At 38.4% G+C, this 22,170-nt stretch overlaps 2 protein-coding genes across 3 annotated transcripts in view; one reads left to right on the forward strand and one right to left on the reverse strand.

Annotated features, from left to right (window-relative positions):
• The window catches only part of GALM (galactose mutarotase), a 117,076-nt gene extending 112,531 nt beyond the window's left edge, over positions 1-4,545 (reverse strand). Inside the window, exon 1 of the mRNA XM_053201010.1 lies at positions 3,900-4,545. Coding sequence (XP_053056985.1) covers positions 3,900-3,912 — 13 coding nt within the window. The 5' untranslated portion in view covers positions 3,913-4,545. The remainder of the gene's footprint in view (positions 1-3,899) is intronic.
• Positions 3,145-22,170, forward strand: part of HNRNPLL (heterogeneous nuclear ribonucleoprotein L like) — a 37,687-nt gene continuing 18,661 nt past the window's right edge. Inside the window, exons 1-6 of one of the 2 annotated variants that reach the window (XM_027033587.2) lie at positions 3,145-3,721; positions 13,528-13,646; positions 18,149-18,386; positions 20,261-20,346; positions 21,683-21,779; positions 21,865-21,937. In XM_027033587.2, the coding sequence (XP_026889388.1) occupies positions 3,527-3,721; positions 13,528-13,646; positions 18,149-18,386; positions 20,261-20,346; positions 21,683-21,779; positions 21,865-21,937 (808 nt within the window). In that variant the 5' untranslated portion in view covers positions 3,145-3,526. The remainder of the gene's footprint in view (positions 3,722-13,527; positions 13,647-18,148; positions 18,387-20,260; positions 20,347-21,682; positions 21,780-21,864; positions 21,938-22,170) is intronic. The other variant, XM_027033586.2, reaches the window with a different exon arrangement.

Raw genomic sequence — 22,170 nt, forward strand, 5'->3', positions numbered from 1 at the left:
ATTCACCTCTTTCTAGACATACACCTGCATAAGCCCTGGTAGAAAATGGCGAATAAGGGGTGCCTGGGTGGCTCAGTTGGTTAAGCATCTGACTTTGGCTCAGGTCATGATCTCGTGGTCTGTGAGTTCGAGCCCCGTGTCAGGCTCTGTGCTGACAGCTCAGAGCCTGGAGCCTGTTTCAGATTCTGTGTCTCCCTCTGTCTCTGACCCTCCCCCGTTCATGCTGTCTCTCCCTGTCTCAAAAATAAACGTTAAAAAAAGAAAATTAAAAAAAAAAAAGAAATTAGCGAATAAATTAGCATCGTGATAAAAGACTATAAGATCTGTGTTCTGATGGCAGTAAAAAAAATGTAATAATTCAATCATTCTTCTTGATGAAGTATACTGGCTTTGGAATCAGATTGCTTGGGTTCTAATACCGGCTCTCTGGTTTACTTTGTCTCTAGGGCAGGTCCCTTAACCCTTCCTACACTTTTTTTTTTTAATCATACAATGGGCATAGCAATAATAATGCCTGTTAGAGGGCTTCTGTCAGTATTTGTTCACATGGCCCTTAACAGTGGTTCACACAGTGCCTGGCACATTGTAAATGGCTGTAATTATTACTGCATGTATATTACATGTGCCTTGTTTCCTCGACTTGATTGCAAGCTTTGAGAAGGCAAAGACCATCTCATATAGTTTTCTGGTCCCTTCATCACCTGGCACAGTATCTTATAAATTACATAGTCAGCATGGAGATTTAAAACTAAAGGGCAATTCGGGGTTAGATAAAGGACCTTGACTATCGATTTCCCCAGGGCTCTTCTGGACTTGTCTCTCACTCTAGTATAACCCCTGAATCCACTCTGAGTTGTGGCAATGGTAGTTCAAGGCTGCTTCTTACCCTAATCAACAGCGGCCAATCCAATCAAACATTTAGACAATCAGCCAAAAGACTGAAGCTATGTGTCCTGCAACAGAAATTCCAGAAAGTCATGGCATTTAGGAGCTGTTTCTGGGTTTCTTAGGCATTTCTGGCTACTGGATAGCAAGTAATTTCTTTATTTCATCTAAGTTAAACCATGCAGAGTATAATTTATGCCCTCCTTCTTTAGCTCTTCTCATGGTAGAATGATGAGCTAGCTAGCATTTTCCTTATCGAAGGACTTATTGTCACTGAACAACTCATCAGCAACAAGCTCACAGATAACCCATGGCCAACATACTGATCTATGTTTTTTAAACATGCTTTCTACATTTTTACTTCTTAGTTTTTGTTTTGTTTTGTTTTGTTTTGTTACTTAACAGTTTGATGTGAGCTATTCATCAAAAGATGAAGTTTCATGCTGGTACATATTGATTCCTACCCTCTCTTAGTAAACAGTATAGCAACAAAGTTCAGTAAGGCTGGGTTTCCTTATGGATTGGTGTGAGACCTGCATTTTAACTTGGTATAATCTACGGGTTGGAGGTAGGTTTTGAGAATTAAAAACATTTTCACCATTACTATGAAATATTTGGAAAGTTTGTATAAGGCCTTCCTTTTGGCTCTTCTCATTCTTCGCAGTGCTCTGCCAATAATATTTCTGCTCTGTAGCTAGCACTGCAGCTCCCCCCTTTGATATTTCTTCTGTCCACTTCCATTCTATCTTAATTTAAAAAATACATTTCTAAAATTTTTTATTGTTCTATTTTGTCAGTAGACACTTGCAACTGCGCAAGTGTCTGATTATAAGCTGTATGGTGCTGTGAAAAACTTGCAATTGTTTTCCAAAATGACAGGCAGTGTAAATTATAAAACATAAAATAGTATATGTTAAAGCATTGCCAGCAATAAATAAAAACGGCTTATTTGGAGGAAGTAACCTTGGAAATGAGAGAACTAGGCTGGAGGAGGAAACAATCCACATGGTTAGGAAAGGAAGAGCCACATTTAGGGGAGCATCTGAGGGACAAGGACAATGGAAACACTCAAGTGACTCCTGATCCTAGACAATCCTCCAAGGGTTAAGTCACAGAGGGCAGTTAGGTTGGGCTAGATTTTCCAGTTTCTCTCCTGAAAGATACTGGACCTTTATTTCCTAGGAATCACTCATTCAGCATTGCTGAGTACCTAACTTGTGCCAGGGGTCTGCACAGGAACTGGATTTGCAAAGATGAAAAGAGCAAAGTTCGTCTTCCAGCGTTTCTAGAACACTCTAGGAGGTTAAGTATAAAAGGGCCTTGTTGCAAAAAGAGAAAACAGCAACCAGAAGCTTGGAAGAATCCTCAGGGCTCCACAGAGGAAGTGAGCTGTGGCCTGAAGGGTTTTGATAGGCTTTTGTATGTATCTTTCAAGAATAAATGATGTGAAATAAACAGATCATCCCGAAAGGAAAGGGCTGGGAAGAAGCATGGCATATTATATGGGAGATTTAAAACATTTAACTGGAGCAGGAACTTATAGACCAGTCCCTTATAACTGTCAGGAAAGAAGGGTCTAGATGACAAATGAGTGTTAAGTGATCAAACTGACATTCACCCATGTGGAGCGTCTTCTTCTGACTGGCACCTTGCTAAATGGAAATGTGGGCTGCTGTTCTCGAATACCTAGTTAGGGGCGGACAGGGTGCACCCACTTTTATCAGATTTTGAACACCACATAAGGCTTCTTCCTAGAAGGCTACTTTTGATGGTTCCAAACCCTTTCCTCCCCTCAGCCTCTGTAGTTTTAAGGGCTGTGCGAGGTCTATCTGCAGGGATTTTAGAGGTCTTCCTCATTCTCTTCTGAAGAGAAGTAATAAAAGCATTTAAATTAGCGGGAGGGCGGTTAACACCCGCAGCCCTGGCTTCACTGCACGCCTCGTCACCACCCGGGTTCACTCAGCGCCTGGCTTCGGGGGAGCCGAACAACGTTAACGGCCGCCGGGCAGCAACGGCTCCCGGACAGCGCGCTGCGGACGTCGCGCGCTCGGGACTGGCAGGCCAGCGGCGAGTTCACACGGCGCAGGGAGGGGGGGGGGCGGCGAGGCCGAGCCGTGGGCGGCACTTGACGAACAGCCCTTGCAACCAATTGGAAGCCTGGTCGACTTTTCCCCCTGCCAATAGGGAGCAGGACCCAGGCTGAGGGGCGCTTCCCGCGGGCTGCGGCTGGATTCGATCCTGCGCGGCGGCAGCTAAGGCGGGGGCGGAGGCTCGGCCTGGGCGGCGGGGAGCGGATTAGGGGAGGAGGGAAGACCGGAAGCCACAGTCGCGTCCCCATCCTTAGATTCGCTCCCCCGGGCTGGGAGCGAAGACGGAGGAGGAGGAGGAGGGAGAGGCTGAATGTTGGCTCCGTAATAAAGGGGAGCGGCCGCTCCGGAGCCTCCTCCCGGGGCGCCCCCTCATCCCGCCCGATCTGTGCACCCCCACTGGCTCCTGGGCGCCTGGCCCCCGCGGACGGCCCGGCAGCGCAGACCTTCGCTGAAGAGACGCGGCCAGTGGCGGGGACTGGCCGGCGGCGTCCGAGGCCCGCGCCCCGCCGCCACCCCCACCCGCTTGCCCGCCGGTCCCTCCGGCCGCCGCCATGTCCTCCTCCTCATCCTCTCCCAGGGAGGCGTACGAGGAGGACCGCGAGTACGAGAGCCAGGCCAAGCGCCTTAAGACCGAGGAGGGGGAGATCGACTACTCGGCTGAGGAAGGCGAGAACCGCCGGGAAGCGACGCCCCGGGGCGGGGGCGATGGCGGCGGCGGCGGCGGCGGCCGGAGCTTCTCACAGCCGGTAACAAAGCGCGGCGCCCTGTCCGCTGTGCCTGGCGGCTCCCTGGGAAGCAGGGCCGAGCGGCGGGGGACTCGGCCCCGGGGCCTTCCGCGCGCCTCGTTGCCCTCTGCTGCTGCGCTGGCCGCGTCGGGAAGCGCCGGCTCTTTCTTCTCTTCGGGGTTTTTATTCTTTTCCCTGCCTGTTTCCCGCATCCCGACCGCGAACCCGGCTCCGGCCTGGCTGCAGGCCCCGCGTGCGAGTCGTCTGCCGGCCCTGAACTTGGGGAGGGTAGCCCGGCGGGGGCGGCGGGGCGGCGTTGCTTCCGCTCCCGGGGGGCTTCGGTGCGCGATAAGCTCTTTGTTAGTTCAACTCCTCCGGCTGCTGGCCGGCGTCGGGACGCCCCGCTCCCTTCTGCCCCTGTGCCCGCAGCATCTGCGCGCTGGTCACGGTCGCAGGATGGTTGTTGCGTCGGTTCCGCCGGGGTCTCTCTTCACCTGGGTCCTGAGCAGAGCCGTAACTGAATGACAAATTACGCCCTGGAGCTCACACCCTAGTTCGCCTGGAGGTCTTACTTCAAAATTTTTACTCTTGGCAGGCATGGTGCGCATGCTTTGCTACCCAGTTTTAGGATTATTGCTCAGTACAGATCTTAGCTCTTCGGTCAAAAAAACAAGTGTTGGTAGGTGTGAACACCACCCTTAGTTTCAAGTAAAACAAATCTTAAAATCACCACAGTTCATGGACGGCTTATTCCAAATTTGCCCCACGAAAGGAAGGACTGAGCTCGGAATTGGATTAAACACACCTTCCTAGATTCTTGTTGCTCTTATCAGAAACGTTAGCTGGAGGCAGAAGGAATGTGAAAATCGTCTTATCCGCCGCAAGTAGTAACTCAGCTTCAGTTGCATGGAGACTTTAAGGAAACAAAGCAAAGCAAAAGTCTTTCCCCTTTTTTGGTGTACTTCATATGTGTTAGCGGTTTAGATGTCTTTTAAACACGTGACACATTTTAATTGATTTTTTGAAAGGAGACTTTTCCTGAAATTTAAGAAAATGTACACATATATTCTATTAAAATGTTTTTCACCCTTTATAAGAGGCCAATGATAAGCTTTTTAGGTATTTGAATTTTTAAAAAATATTTATCTTGAGATACAGAGTAGAGTGGGGGGGGGGGAGGGGCAAAGAGAGGGAGAGAGAGAATCCCAAACAAACCCGAGGGATCACGATCCGATCGGAGCTGAAATCTAGACTCTGGTGCCCAACCGGCTGAGCCACCCAGTGCCCCTAGCTATTTGAATTTTTATATAAAAAAAATTCTGGTCAGTAGTTACCAACGTTAGTTTCCCAATTTGAAGCTGTGACATAGGTTTCAACACATTAGAAAAAAGGAACTTTTTCTTCCTCTAAGTTAATGTTTCCTTGTAGCTAGATATGTATGACTTGATTTTTGTGCCTAGGTATTTGGCATACTCAAAATGTATCTTGGGCTTACGCATTAAAAAATGCATGTCTTCTAAATGTTTCAGTTCAAAGCCAGTTCCATTGTGGAAGTTTGGAAACAGGAATATTGTAACTGATCTTTTAGAAGGGTCAAAGTATTTCTTTTGCCACAAGTCTTGAGTTTTTTGTGCAGTAGCATGAAATGTCTTAAGTGTGTTGGAAAGATACCTAAATTCTTTAATGAAAAAAAATATTTTTTGAGAAACAGATTAAACATTAAGGCAATAGATTATTTTGCATGTTGGGAAGAAAATAATATATGCTTAATATATCCAAAGTGGATGGTATCTGGCAGTGGAAATAGTACTTGTCAGGGCTTGGGGAGAGTCAGGAGTCCTAGCTCGCATATCTGTGTGCCTTTGGGAAAGTCAATTCACCCCTAGTCTTGAGTTCTTTTAGTATAAAAGTTGAGCCTTTCTATACCTGAAGTTGTAATTCAGTGATTAATGTAATGCAGCTTTTAAATTACCCAGGCAGGATCTAATAAATGCAGATTGAGTTATAAATTTTAATTTTTGTTTATTTACTGCTATTTTGTTTCTCAGAGTGTGAATTGCTTTTAACAGTAGGAGCAGTGCTGGACTGTGAAATCTAATGAAGGCTTATTTTTCCTGTGTTTAAACCTTTTTCTTCATGTGATTTTGGTACTATTTTGAAATTATTGCAACTATGGAAACCTGTACATAATAAAATTTTATTAGGATAGGCATTCCCTGGATAAAAGTTTAACGTCTAGTGCGTCATCAGCCAGAAGTATGGTAATTTATCTAACTGAAATGGTTTTGGCTCAACCTCAGTTGTCCGACAGTCCAGCCAGAGAAGAAATACTTTGTGGTCAAACTGTTAAATAACAGCAAATGCAGATTAGGTACAATGATGGGCAATCTTTTCAACTCAGTTGGAGGTTTGTCAAGTGCAAAGTAAGTCTTCAAGGATTTACATTATTTAGCTTTTGATAATTAAGTTTCCATGAGTGCTTTAATCTATTTAATCTATTAATTTAATCTATTAATTAGATGTAAAGAGGAAAGAAAGTATTTAAGAAAAGCCATGTTTCTACAAATGCTCCTAAGTTAAAGATGAATTGATCACTGTGAATGATCATGATGTGTTAAGGTGTATAGAGAAGTGAGTTAGTAGTTCGGATATGAGAAATAAGACTCTTCAAATTTATGTCTTCTGGTACTTAATTTGAAGACCAGAAATTCCTAGAGTGTTTCAGACTCACTGTGCTGCATTGTTGAACAAAGCTAGATTATGAAAGTTTGTGCTGTGTATTATAAGTTACTTTATTCTTGTGGAGTAAGTGGTGGTCTTAAATTTAGAAGTCATGACCTTCAATCTTCAAGATCATATGAATAGTAAATTTCTATATCTGTTTATTTTTTAGAAAGCAGCTTGACTTCAAATATTAGGGCTTTACTTGGTGAAACCAATTGAAGAATTAAATTGAGAGGTTACCTAGAAAGATCTGCTTATATAAAGACTGATATCAATAAAAATTTATGGAATGCTAATTCATTTTGGAGACTTTCAAGTTTTTTTTTTTTTTTACTGTCTTCTGCTAGTGAGTAAACAGGCAAATCAGATTGTTAAAGTGGCTTGTTTGCCGATGAGATGAAAATTTAAGTTTCTCAATGTTTAATAAATAGACTTGTAAGATGGCAAAATGTCATGATAAAAACGTAGATCCTAGGATTTCTTAGCGATATACATTATGTGGAGGAGCTAGTTTGAATTTAAGATACACTATTATACTTTAAGGATCTGAATTACAGAGATGTATAGGAATATTAATGATGGTTTATTAGATGAATACGGGATGGGGGATAAGGTGAGGTCACTTTGTTAGCTTAGTTCCCACAGGAAAAGTTTAGAGGCTGACAGTGAGCATAGTAAATACACCCTGGGGAATGAAAAAGCTAAAGGATGTGTGTGCCCTGGAGGTAAGCGCCAGAGTTTTAATTTTTAAGGCTTCTATAGCAATAAATGTCCTCTGTCTCTAGCTATGCTGCTGTTGTGAGGATTTTCAGGGCTTGTATTAGGAAAGAAGAGAAAGGTAGTAGGTTTTGTTATCTTTTGGTTTTAACAAGTGACTACATTTCTTCGTGTTAGTACATACAATGAAAAGAGCTTTTTAATGGACCTATAAGCCCAACCAAGGCAGGTGTTTTGGTTCTGCTACCAACAACATGCTTTGTGACTTAACCTCTCTGGAACTCAACCATCATGAGGAGGTTGGATCAGATGATCACTGTGATCTCTTAATTCATCAAAAAACAATACTTGAGCCCCTTGTATGTGCCAGGTGCTGTTGTCTGTGATGGGTTTATAAAAGTAAAGAAAAAAAAAATTCCAGGGGTGCCGGGGTGTCTCAGTTGGTTAAGCATTGGTCTCTTGATTTCGGCTCCAGTCATGATCTCACAGTTTGTAGATTTGAGCCCCAAGTTGGGCTCTGCGCTGATGGTGCAGAGCCTGGTTGAGATTCTCTCTGTCTCTCTCTCTCTCTGCCCCTTCCTGGCTTGAGTTCTCTTTTTCTTTCCCTCAAAATAAATTAATTTTAAAAATTCCATATCTAAAAATCTGTGACTCTACGTCATTTAATGCCTTTTTTTTTTTTTTTTTTGCCTCTGAAATTGAATACACCTTTCAAAGCTTGTAGTTTCAGCCACAGCAACAATTCAGGTGAGCTTAAGCAAAACAAAAAGTTGGCCCGTGTAACTGAGAAAGCTAAGTTGTGGTCGCGGTTTCAGGCATGGCTGGATCTAGGGATTTAGATGATGTCACTGAAACTTGATTCTATATGCTCTATTTCCTCCATGTAGTTATAAAACTAGACTTGCAATTTTTAAAGCTAGCAAATAGAGAATACTCTTCTCCTCTCCCCGGTGCCCATATTTATCCCTTCTGATCAACACTTTTTAGCTTCCCTAGCCCTGCAGCTAATCACTGGGCTACTTCTGAAGTTGGATAGGCATGACTGTGTGATTGAAAATACCAGTGGAATAATACAGAGTTCAGGGTTGTGTATGTGTTTAACCAGAAGAAGGGGGAAGGGGATCTGGGTAGGCAAAACCAGAGAATCCCTGCTGCATGAGTAAAAAAGTAAAGGTTATTTTTTAAAAAGTTATTTGAATGGTATGGCTGTTCTTTTTAATTTTGCTCTGTTATGGGATCAAGTGTACCTGAAAACTTAGGTAAGAAAATGAAAGGATTTCTCATATTTTGGATCTGCTGTATTGTTTCTTTAAAAAAAGAAAGAGACGAAGAGATGTGATTGTTTAGTTTAATTTAGTAAGAAAAATTATGTAGTTAACTCTAAGCATAGCGTGGGTTAAAAGATATTTTCAGCTGTCCCTTAAAACTGCTTTTTCCTTGGTCTATATGCAGTATCCAAAGTAAAAGGGAAAACCTTAACACCTAGAAATACTGTATTCATTTTTTGGTATAATATTGATAAATTCTTTTTTTTTTTTTTAATCTTGATGAATTCTAATGCATCCAGAGAATGATTACTAGAATAGAAAAAGACACTTGAAATCACATTATAAGAGGAATGACAAGAATGGGGGTGGGGCAAGGGGGATATTTAGCCTCTAGGGTTTATTTAGGTGTGGTTTGAGAAATCATGACAAATAATTGGAGGTTTGTCATGTAGAAGAGGGAAATGTAGATAAGGGTAAGGGTGCCATTTAATATTTCCTTTTTTTTTTTTTTATGTTTTTATTACTTATTTTTGAGACAGAGACAGAGCATGAGCAGGGGAGGGGCAGAGAGAGGGAGACACAGAATCTGGGGCAGGCTCCAGGCTCTGAGCTGTCAGCACAGAGCCCGATGCGGGGCTCGAACTCACGGAGTGTGAGATCATGACCTGAGGATGCTCAACCGGCTGAGCCACCCAGGTGCCCCAATATTTCTTGAACCCTTAATAACTCCATCTTGCACTGTACTAGACACTTTATTTTTGTTCCATTTAGTGTAATCTTACATGATAAGGATTTTTTTTTTTTTTTAATAGTGAAACTGAGGCTCAAAAAGGCAATTAGCTCAAGATCACTGGAGCCAGTGAATGTCCAAAGATTCGAACACTGGTCTGACTTCAAAGACCATTTTGGATACAAAGCTACAAGGAGACAGATTTGGATACATATGAAGAATTTTCTAAAAATATAATGGATTGTCTCATGAGTAGTATGTTTCCTGTCACTGGAAGTGTTTAAGGAGAAGCTGGATAAGCACTTGGCAGTAGTTCTGTGTCTGGTGTTGGGGGATGAATGATTGAACTTGAGTTTGGTCTTTTTTATAATTCTGAGAGGGCAGAAGAAGGTTGTTCAGTTGCTGTTGAGCAAGTGTTATGCTGTTAAGCATGTGTTGGGCATGGAGATGTTGGGAAAACAAAAAAGCCTAATAAGGACATTGTGCCTGGCCTTTGCCAGTTACATTTATTTTACTATGTGAAGAGGCGTTAACGGGCCCTTCTCATTCCTCTCGGAAACTTCACTTATACCCTCCTGAGCTTCCCTTCTTTTCAGTAGCGCTCAGTCTTCAATCTGCAATAGTCAAAATTACCACTGAAAATTGGTATTATTGGAGTTTGTCCTTGAGATAACTTTTAAGGGGCTGAGAGTTTGGAATGGTATGACTAGACTGGTCGGTAGTCTGCCCAAGGGACCAAATAATGCCTCCATTATAGTTGACAAAGTTTGCCTAAAGAAGGACTAGGGTAACTAAAAAAAAAAAAAAAAGTGTATATAAATTGCAGGCATGTCTTCGTTTGCTGGGTGCTTATTTGGAATACTGTTTTTAGTCTGACAAGTAATGGACATAAATAGATGAAGAGGGAACCTAGAAATGGAAGGACTTTGGGCTTCTGTATGAGAAAGGATTAAAAAAAAACTTTGTTGAACTGGAGAAGACATGATCAAAGTGTTAATATATGACAATGGGGCAAATAATACTCATTTATTCACCAATTTCAGACTCAGATACATAGTATGATGCTTAAAAAAGAGGTAACTTTAGGGTAGGTAAAAGAAGCTGTACAGATTGCAGATTTCTTACCACCAGTATAAAGCATAAGTAGAGATAAGAAAATACTGATTTAAGAAAAGTTTTAGTATTGGGGGAAAAGGGGGGTTGTGAAAATATTGTTTGAAAAGATACCATTAATATATCAGTTTTATATTTGGAAACAACCCTAGGGTTTTTTTCCTTTTTTTGTGGTCCCTCAGATGTGACTCCTTCAGGTTTTGTTTTTTTTTTTTCTTTTCTTTATTTAAACTACAGAAAAGATGGGAAAATTTTAAGTTCAAGAAAAGGGGACATAATGTAAAGATTAGAGAAATCTCTATGAATGGCAGATTAATTGAGTGGAAATAGGGAAATAGAGTGGATACAAGGTATGTTTTCTGCCTTGAGGTTGAGATAATCATATCTTCCCCTAAGTACCATATTGTTTGCATTTAATAAGTTCCTACTTCTGAAGAATGACTTAAGTCTGGAGCTATTCCATTTAGGAAATGTAATTAAATAATAATATATTAAAATCAGATATTTTTGAGGGATTTTAAAATTGGTCCTGAGATCCATTTCTTTGTGAGAAGACCAATTTGAAAAATAGTCATTTTTTTTAGCATTATATTCAAGACAGTGGCTATCCATGATGGGAAGGGAGGTAGGAGATGTATTCAACTGTTGGGTAGTGTTTTATTTATTAAAGTGGTTGGTGAGTTAATGACTATTTATATTGTTCCTCATACCTTATTATAGGCCTTAAATACATAATAAAATAATTTCCCAACTTTTTATTCTGTGAAATATTCAATTACATATGCCTTTCACCTAGATTCAGCAGTTTTTAACATTTTGCCATTTGGGATTTTATCTCCATATGTGTATATCTATATTTATATACATTTTTTCACCTAAACTGTGAAAGTTGGAGACATGATGACAGTCCATCTTTAAATGATCCCAGCTTTCCTAAGAATAAGGATATTCTTATCACATAAACATTACTATTACAATGTTACCTAAGACAATAAATAGTTCTATTACATAATATAAAATCCTATCTCTATTTAAATTTCTCCATTTGTCTCTAAAACATATTTCATAGTAGTTTTTATCCATTATAAAATGAAGACTCAAATAATGCCTTTGTTGTCTCTCTCTTTTTTTAAAATGTTTATTTTTGAGAGAGCACGAGCAGGAGAGGTACGGAGAGAGGCGGGGATAGAGGATCTGAAGCCAGCTCATTGCTGACAGCAAAGAGCCCCATGCAGGGCTTGAACTCACTAAGGGTGAGATTATGACCTGAGTTGAAGTCCTTCGCTCAACCGACTGAGCCACCTAGTCACCCCTGTTGTCTCTTTTTAGTCCTAACCTGAAATCCTCCTTCCACTATTTTTTTATAGTAGCGTTTTTAATTGTCTTGGCCAGTGAAGTTTTCTTTTGCACGTTTACCTTTGCCAGCAGATTTCTAGGGATCAACTGAGAGGACTGTCTTATTTCTTGACTTCTGTTGTTTGATTATTTTTAGAGTAAAATTTGTTGTTTATACTTTAAATATATTTAAATATATGCTCTACATTAGGTTTTAGCTATGATTTAGAACTCTTGTATAGTTGTCCATTTATGCTTAGTAGTTTAATAATGACAGTGCACATTTGGTTGTTGAGTTTCATTTAGGGAAAGAGTCTCATTTGTTAAGGTTGTAATAGTGTTGGGTTACATAGTGTACAATCAGAATGATTTATTTCAAACTTAGTGGCATGTAATGAATATCTGCTTGACTCAGCATAAGCAATTCAAATGAAATTCCAAGTATTGGATTAATATTTGCAGAGGACTAAATTTATTTGTTGAATTTGACAATAGTATAAGAGAGTAGTCCCATGGTTACTTTATATATTTCAATCAACTCTTTAAACTGTGACATAACATTTTTATTGGCAGTGCACAGGACTGTTATATTTTTCTAACAGTCTTTATAATATTATAAAGAGAAATTGGTGAGTCTTTTAATATAGCCATAAAGACATTTAATTTTCTTAAAATAATTCTTAAGTTTTAATGATAAAACATTTATGCTTTTAGATTAGTCTGTTTGTAGGAGAAAAAACTTTTCATTTAATAGATTTTGAGTGTGTGTATGTGTGTGTGTGTGTGTGTGTGTGTGTGGATCGTATATGGAAGTCATTTCTGAAGTGATGCAAGAGAGGTGCCCAGTGGCTTGTTGTAAAATACAGATTTTTGTCTTACTAAAACTTCAGGGGAGCCTGCGTGTCTTAGTTGGTTAAGTATCCAACTCTTGATCTCAGCAGGTCTTGATCTTATGGTCATGAGTTTGGGCCCCGAATTGGGCTCCACACTGGGCATGGAGCCTACTTAAAAAAAAAAAAAAAAAAATAGAACTTGGAAAAAAAAATAGAACTTGAATAAGTAAATGATAGAGCCATTTTCACGGTCAAAATAACTCTCATACATAGTCCATATACGTGTATTTTAAAACTACCTCCTGGGTGTACTCAAAAGATACAGAGTATTCCAGAGAAGCCCAGGAAGGCTTGCATTTTTGAGCACTACTTGTTCATCAACAAAGATGGTACCTTGTATAAATTTAAGCTGTCAAGTGTGCTGCTTAAGTAAGCACAGTAGCTTTCAGTTAGTGTGGAACGAGATAACCAATTAAACAAGGACAAAAGATGATATAAAGTTTATAATCTTTGTATTAAAGAAACATTTTAAATTGGGATTTTTTTTTTTTGTTCATTTGGACTACTTGAGATTTTGATATTTTGTAATGAAATTATCAGTATACGATATAATTCCAGTCATAGCATACTCTGCATCTGTTGAAATTTTTTCTGAGATTTTATTGCAGTTGAAATAAGTTATTAATTTATGTTGTACTTCTTTTTATTTATTTTGAGAGAGAGTGTGCGTGCAAAATGGGGGAGGTGCGGAGAGAGAGGGACAGAGAGAATCCCAAGCAGGCTGTGCACCTTCAGCACAGAGCCTGACGCGGGGCTCAAACCCCACACTGTGAGATCATAAGCTGAGCTGAAACCAAGAGCTAGCCCTGAGCTATCTAGGCACCCCTATGTTGTACTTCTTATTAAGAGAAAATACCCTCTTCTAAGAAATCTAAATTTTCATGCCTAACAATTGGTGATTTTTTTCTCAGGTCCTTTTGCTAACTTGTGAATGCAGTTTGGTTTGGAATTTTTTTTGATGTTTTCTTTTTAATGCAGAATTGAATCTACTATAGATGCAATTTAGACCTTTAAAATTTTTAACTAGAAATTATTTTCTTTTGCTAGGAGGCAGGTGGAAGTCATCATAAAGTTTCTGTTTCACCTGTTGTCCATGTTCGAGGACTCTGTGAATCTGTGGTGGAAGCAGACCTTGTGGAGGCCCTGGAGAAATTTGGGACAATATGGTAAGGACCCTAGGGACTTCATGCAGATTGAAAACAGTATAGTAAAACAAGCCTTGCTTGCTTGCTATAATATAAGCTTTGATGTTTGACCATAGTATATATTAAGTTTGCCTGTGACAGTATTTCTTTAGAACCTTTTAAGCCTCTTATTTTTTTCCTTCCTGGGATGATGCAGAGATGTATTTTTGTGGACCATGATCACCTATCACTCCCCAACCAGGCTATATGCAAAATGGGTAATTTCATCTTTCATCTGACTTTCAAATGAGTCCATGACTCCTTGTTAAACACTGCTTTCGTGTTTGAATGAGTTTACGCCCTTCATCTTTAAGAGTTTCAAGTAGCGGTACTTAAATACTGATTTGTTGTTGTTTATTTTGGAATGTTTAAGAATTAATTGGCAACTAAAAGTGAGTAGATGAAGGGTAGGCATTATTTGCCTTAGGTGTGTGCTACCAGGAGTTCTTCTGCAGATCATGAGAAGTCAGTGTTTTATCCTAGTTTCTTTTTGTGTTTTGTATTCACTCAGTCTCCTCCTTTCTCTTCCATAGTTAGCGTATGCTTAAGAATATTGACTCAAATGAAAATATAATCAGAAAAGTGAATGTACTGCCAAAAATAGACACTCAAAAATTCTTTCTAAATTATTTTTGGAGTGTGCCCGGCTGTTCTCTTATTAGTATGGATAGTCTAGAGTTGATTTTATTTTATTTTTTCCTTGGTGAATACGTTGGTTAGAGGCATCAGAGACACAGTCTAAGTCAAAATACATAAACAGGGGAGAGATTTCAGTGTATTTGCTGAGATAACTTGATTGCTTCAATTTTATGGAAATTTATGTGGAGTTTTGGGTATTGAAAGGATGCATAAATAGATGGTGAGAGAGTGAGCAGAGATGTCGAACAGAAAGGAATCATTGCCTCAAAGGAATAGTAGAGTTAGGTGACACCTTCCATCATGGCATCTTTTTAAATTTCTTTGATGATCTTACAGAGAGGTGGGTGACGTGGCAAACCTGTTATCCTCAACTTATGCACCTTAGAGACCACTGTTACGTATTGTTTATTCTTGGACGTACAAATAGGCAGTCCACATGGGCAAAGGAAAGCCCGTTTCTTGAAATGTCATTCAGATGACTACATCACTATTTAGTCATTTGAAGAGGATATTGGAAATTAAGTTTGTCGGGAACATTATATATTGAAGCAAACTTAGACCTTATTTAGATTTGCACGTTGGTACTGGACTAACCCCGTGGGTTGCATTGTCCTATGGAATTAGAAAGAGATGGTTATTTCTGGTTTATTTTTTATTTGGTAATTTTATTTTAGGCTTTTAAAGTGATTTCTTTAAAGCCAAGAGATACTGGAGTCCTGTCAGAAAACAGGTCGACGAGCAAATACTGGTGGGAACTTTAGAGCAGTCATAACTATATTGACATTTTTATGTTAATTATGACACAAGATCTTAATGTTCGGCTTTAAAGAAATAGAACTATTTGTGGAAGTTGTTGAATTATTTGAATCACTTCTTTTTTTTTTTTTTTTTTATTTTACGTGAATCACTTTTGAGTGGCCTGTATACTTTTTGATATTTAGTCCATGGTAAAGTGTTTTATATGTGAATGTAATTCTGTTAATTTGCATAGTACATCATTCTGCCCTCAGGATTGGTAGTTTTGTGGATAAAAAAGTCGTGAAATAATTGGAACAAATTAGTGTAAAATTAAAAGTTTAATTGGCATAAATATGTGCACTAGGAGTTTTAATTGTGTGAAATGATCTTGAATAAGAGGTGGCTGCTGTTAAAACTGAAAGAACCCTGAGCAGCCTCCGGTGAGGAGTAGGTGTTTTGCTTCAAAATGTTGCATTTATAGAACCTTTCTGTGTTTGTTTATTTCTTTAGTGGTGTGTGTGGGATTATAGAGATTATATAGAAACTGCTCATATAAAAATGTGCATCACCAAGTTCAACATCGAGTAGGTTTATACCTGAAAACTAGATGCGTAGGAAAGAAGTTGAGGAGAAACTATAAGATGTTGAGAATGGTTGTGTCAGTCTAATAAAATTCTGTATATTTGTTGTCTTTATTCTGTAGTATATTCATCTGTTAGGATCAAAAGAATGTTTAAAAAGATGTACTCTCTCTTCTTCCCTTTTCCCCTTCCATTAAAGGAGAGCATGGTAGGTATAATTAGCTATATTGGTTTAATATTTTAAAACAAACCTTTTGGGACCCAATTTGTATAATAAAATCTTTTGCCTCCTCCAACTTTTGTTTAAATACTAGTAAATGTGTTTTGAGTTATAAGTTGAAAGCACTGACCCTACCATGTCCCTTAGCCCTTTTATTTTTTCTTTCTTTGTTCTTCTCATATCTTCCTCATATGCTTTTCAAGATTTCTTAAAAATTACATGACAGATAATTTAGGTGCATTCTAAAACGTCTGCAACATTCTAGTTTTCCCTTCTTTATCTTCATGTGATGCCACTTTTTCACTTCTAAGTCTGTGCTTCTAGCTCACTTCTTATTGTAGTTACCATAGAAGGCAGTTTCACTAAGACCAAGTCTATGACAGGTCAATAAAAAATTTATTTTTCAACCTTTATAATTTTCTGTGTTCCAAAGAATCAAAGGGCATTATTAACATACTTACTTGGTAATACTATTTAGCTATTCAACCACCTTATATTTGTGGGGGGAGAATGTTTATTCTTTAATTTCTTTTGTTCTTTTTTTTTTTAGATTTTTTAATGTTTACTTATTTTTGAGAGAGAGACAGAGCACCAGCAGGGGAGGGGCAGAGAGAGAGGGAGACACAGAAGCCAGAGCAGGCTGCAGGCTCCAGGCTCTGAGCTGTCTGCACAGGGCCTCATGCGGGGCTCAAACCCGCAAACGCGAGATCATGACCTGAGCCGAAGTTGGACACTCAACCAACTGAGTCGCCCAAGCGCCTCCTTCTTTAATTTCTTTAGCATAGTCCTGATTCCAGGGTTTTCTGTTTTTTTTGTATGCACGACTTCAGAACTTCATCAAGAAGTTTCTAAAAATAATATTTCTCTCCTGGAATTTATATTTTATATTCCTAATTGATAATTCTTTATCTTACTGTTTCAATAGCTTCTTTAAGTTTGAACAATGTGGGTGGGGAGAGCTAACAAGCCTCATAGACCAACAGATATTGATTGAATGCCTGTTACGTGTCAGCTCTGTTTCTAGATTCTGAGAATATGAAGATGAATGAGGTGAGGCAAGCAGTTTGTATTCAGTAACTATAATCTTGACAATAGTCTTTCACATTTTATAAATGAGAAAAGGTGAAATTCATAAGAAACTACATACTATGCCAGGCTACAAAGTGGTCTGTTTCTTATTAGTAAATCATTTGCTGCTTTCTAAAGGGTAGCAGTAGGTCTAGATGCCTGATTCAGAAATAGTGCTGTCACTGAGTACCTGACCTGATGTTCTTTCTGCAGCCTTCTATTATAAAACCCGTGCTAATTGTATTTTAAAACCTTTTTTAAGGCGCTTGTTCTTATGAATAGAGGACGTAATATTTCCCCTGCTGTGATCCATGTGCTTTGATTTCTTTCTTCCCTCCCTCTCTTCATTGCTTTATTTTTCATTTCACGTGTTAAAATATGTTCCTCCCCAAGAGTATACAATGAAATGTAAATAACTTCACCCTCTTTGTTCACAGACAACCATGATTATCATCATCTGATGAATATCTTTTCATGGATTCTTTAATATTTAAAAAATATTTTGGAAGAGATTATTTGTGTGAAATTTGGGTGGTTTGCAGTTGTTTCTATGTATATTTTACTTCTCTTGTTTTTAGTAAGATAAGCGAAATTTTATAGTCCCTGGTTATTATTAGTGTGGGCACTTGTTTATTTGGAAAATACAGTAGAGGTAGTAGTTTCTGTTGTTAAAGGTCCCATCTGCTAACTTTCTGTTCAGTTTTATCTCCGCTGGTTTCTGTATCTAGAGATTTTCTAGTATTGCTTGGGAGTGGCAGCCTGAAGAATAAACAGGGAGGCGTCATTGGGAACTGATGACAGAACTGTGCTTGAGGAAGGCAAAAGATGGAAAACCTTTCTGTCACAGGAGGATAAGCTTTCACATATGAACCATCTGCCTGGTGTACCACAGTTTATAAGAATTAACTAACATTAGGGGTGCCTGGGCGGCTTAGTCGGTTGATTGTCTGACAGGCTCAGGTTGTGATCTCATGGTTTGTGAGTTGGAGCCCCACATCAGGCTCTGTGATGACAGCACGCTTTGGATCCTTTGTCCTCCTCTCTCTCTCTGCACCCCCCCCCCCCCGAATAAAGAAACTTAAAAAAAAAAAAAGAATTGACTAACATTGAATATAGGTAGTGAAGAATACTAATCTGTATGATTTGACACATTTTTATTAGAGTCTGCCTTTCCTTGATTGAGAATAAATGTTAACTGAATTTATTCTTTCGGTATTCCTTCCCAATCTGCCTTTCAGCTATGTTATGATGATGCCATTTAAACGGCAGGCTCTAGTGGAATTTGAAAACATAGATAGTGCCAAAGAATGTGTGACCTTTGCTGCGGATGAACCTGTGTACATTGCTGGTCAACAGGCTTTTTTCAACTATTCTACGAGCAAAAGGATCACTCGGCCAGGAAATACCGATGATCCATCAGGAGGCAACAAAGTTCTTCTGCTATCAATTCAGAATCCTCTTTATCCAATTACAGTGGTATGTATTTTAGTATGATAAACTAAATTAACAGTGACTTTGAAATTTGCCTTCAGAGTGACTAACCTATAGTTTTCTTCACTGCCATCTAGGTATTTAAAAACAGTGTTTTTTTAAAGAATTTTTAAAATGAATCTTAATTTTGACTGTCATGTTTAATGAACAAAGAAATGGCAAGCACCAAAGGTAAAAAGGTCAGAAGTGCAGTGGTCATAATTAAATAAGCACATTTAAAAATTTTTATTATTTAGCATCAGAGTTAACTCTGTTTCTGGTAAGGAATTAGACTTGTTAGAAGTGATCCAAGAAATTTGTTTCACTCATGTGCCAGTATGTGTGTTAAGAGTGTCTACTAGGTAAGGACAGAATCCCATAGTATATAATAAAATGCATATATTATTATAAGTGGTTTTGAGATAATTTATTAAAAACCTGTCTGATTTACTTAAAATTCACTGTTTAACTCTTTTAAAAAGTGGTATTAACAGAATTTTTACAAAGGATTCATGTCCTGAACCAGTTAGGTTTTCTACTTCATAATCACATGATGTTTCATAATAAGCTAGTGACAAGGACACTTTATTTTTGTGACGAATAGAATATCACAGTGAGGGAAGCTTCAATTAGAATGATTCGTGGCGCCTGTGTGGCTCAGTCATTTAAGTGTTTGACTTCGGCTCAGGTCATGATCTCACAGTTCCTGAGTTTGAGCCCCACATCGGGCTCCCTGCTGACAGCTCAGAGCCTGGAGCCTGCTTCAGATTCTGTGTCTCCCTCTCTCTCTGTTCCTCCCCCGCTTGCACTCTGTCTCTCTGTCTGTCTTTCAAAAATAAATAACCATTAAAAGAAAATAAAAAGTAAAAATAAAAAAACACAATGATTTCTAGTAAAGGGCACCTGGGTGGCTCCTTTGAGCATCTTACTTAGGCCTAGGTCATGATCTTGCAGTTCGTGAGTTCAAGCCCCACATCAGGCTTGCAGAGACCACTACAGATCCTCTGTCCCCTCTCTCTGCCCCTCCCTTGCTTGTGCTCTCTGGGAAAGAAAAAATGATTTCTATACGATACTGGGACATAAACTAAAAACAAAGCATAAGATACTATTTAAATTTTGTTAGATATTATTTACCTCTAATATTTCTAGACTTATTAATAAGCAGTATTAATATGTGTTTTGGGAGAAAGAATGTTCCTAATCTAGTACAAGTACTCTGCTTTGCTTATTGTTGTATCCCTAGTACCTAATGGTGCCACTGTATAATTGTAGGTGCTCAAGAAATTTGACAGTTGAAGAATTGTTCTTAAGGGGGTTTTTAATTTTTCTCTTACTTAATTTAGGGATCTTGTTTGCTGACATCTAACATTGTATAAATGATCTTTCCTGAGTCTTTCCTCTATAGTCATTGTCCCTTGAAAAATGAATACTGAGTTGATATATTACTACCCCTTAATAAATATTTATTACTATAATTCAAGTGATTATAATATTAAACATTCCAGAGTCACATTTGGAAAACAAACCATTAATTGATTATAGTTTTGGCTTATTTATTGTGTATTGTCAGATATTATTTTAAGTACCTGTTAAAATAAGAATTGAGGGTTTATTTAGGAGATAAAATAGGTACGAGTCTTTTTGAAATATTTCATTATAACTTCTCTAATGTTGGGTATATTGTATAGGTGAGGAAGTAACTTTAGAAGGATAACAATTTTTAAAAGTTTAATTAGTAATGAATCGAAATGACATCTTGACAGGTGTCTTTTTAGTAAAAAAAAAAAAAAAAAAAGCAGGGTGTAACTTTGTTGTTTTTCCAAGTATAAAATGTGAAGAAATCTTGTATGTGAAGAAATCTTGTTTTCTTTCCTTTATAGGATGTTTTATATACAGTATGCAACCCTGTTGGAAAAGTACAACGTATTGTTATATTCAAGAGAAATGGGATACAAGCAATGGTTGAATATCCTTTGATTGTAAATTTTTTAATTGATGTATATGAATGCTGTGTAATATACGTCTTACTTTTAACTGCTTAATGATATCTGGACAAGTGGTATTTATTCTGTGATCCTCCCCCAAAATCTATTTGTCTTAGATTTAAAAACTGCAGTGCCCACAGATAATAACTTGCTACCTAAAACATTCCAGTGCTTCATCTCATAGTGTGCTTTGTCTTTTTAATGGGAGAAGAAATAACATTATTTGATAATATGTACATCTCTACCTTTTTAAATGTATCCTAAACGGACTTTTCTGAATCTCTCCTTAAAATAGGTGGTTTGGAAGTACCAAAACTTTAGAGTCAGTAAAACTATTCTTACCTTTTTTTATTGACTCTTTTAAACGGTCAAGGTTTATATAAGAACTTTTCTTTGTTAGATATGTGATATGTTGAGTAAAAAGAACAAGTAGCAAAATAGTATGTACTGTATAATCCCATGTAAACAAAAGAATAATAACTACCCTCGCCCCACATCCTATATGTACATGTGTATGCATAGAAAAAGGTAGGGATATACAGCAAATTCTTAATGGTGCTTACTTCTAGCAAGGTATTTTTGCCCTTTTTTTAAAAAACCACGTTGGTGGGGTTTTTTTTTTTTTTTAAACAATGTATAGACTCAAGTAATTTTTGAAAACCAACAAAGTGAAGATAGTTTAATGGTTATAAAACCCTGTCTTCTCAGAAATATAATCAAATATTTGTTTTATATAACTTTGGTTTTGTTGTAATGTTTTTCCTACTTTTTTTTTTTAAATGTTTATTTATTTTTGAGAGAGACAGAGTGTGAATGGGGGAGGGGCAGAGAGAGAGAGAGAGGGGGGGGGAGATACGGAATCTGAAACAGGCTCCAGGCTCTGAGCTGTCAGCACAGAGCCCAACACGGGGCTCGAACTCACGAGCTGTGAGATCATGACCTGAGCCGAAGTTGAACGCTCAACCGACTGAGCCACCCAGGCACCCCTGTTTTTCCTACTTTTAAGAGTAAAATATTTCCTGTTTCGAGATAGCAAACTGTCCTTTGCCTGGGAATGTAACCATGCTCCATTTTCCCTCTTCCTTTCAATTTATGAAGTACTTCAGGTGACTTGGAAGGATTAATGTAGTTTGGTTTATTATGTTTTCTTTGGCACCCTTGATTTTGAAAATAAGTACTCCTAAAATTCATCTAGAAATTTTATTGGTAAAACATTTCTAGAAGTGAGAGTTCTGATTATTTTCAGTCCTTTTCTGAGGCAGCAAATAATGATAAAATATTGGATACGTTAAACCAAATTTCCTTAATAGAGCTTATGTTTGAATCAGTCCTTTGTGCCCAGAAAGCTAAAGCAGCACTCAATGGAGCAGATATATATGCTGGATGTTGCACACTAAAAATCGAATATGCAAGGGTAAATATTTTTTCAACACTTCGCCAAAGAAATATTTATGCTTTGGATATACAATTTGAGCTTACTTTCTTTTTAATCTTAACAGCCAACTCGTCTAAATGTTATTAGGAATGACAATGACAGTTGGGACTACACTAAACCATATTTGGGAAGACGAGGTAAGTATTTTATGCATTTTAGAATGTGCTTACATCTGCTGACAAATTTTTACATGCAGTTAGATTCCTTTTTCCTGAGGTGAGCTAGTTCATTCAAATGAAAACCTTGTTGGTGAATGCTTTTGTTGCCAAAGGCCATGTAATGCTGGAAAATAACCTTGAAATTAGTGCCCCCTACTGGTATGTACGGAGTTATTTATATTTAGTTCAACCAGGAGCCCACACATACAGGC

The sequence above is a fragment of the Acinonyx jubatus genome, chromosome A3 (assembly GCF_027475565.1).
Source record: "Acinonyx jubatus isolate Ajub_Pintada_27869175 chromosome A3, VMU_Ajub_asm_v1.0, whole genome shotgun sequence".
In the NCBI taxonomy this organism is placed as follows: domain Eukaryota; kingdom Metazoa; phylum Chordata; class Mammalia; order Carnivora; family Felidae; genus Acinonyx; species Acinonyx jubatus.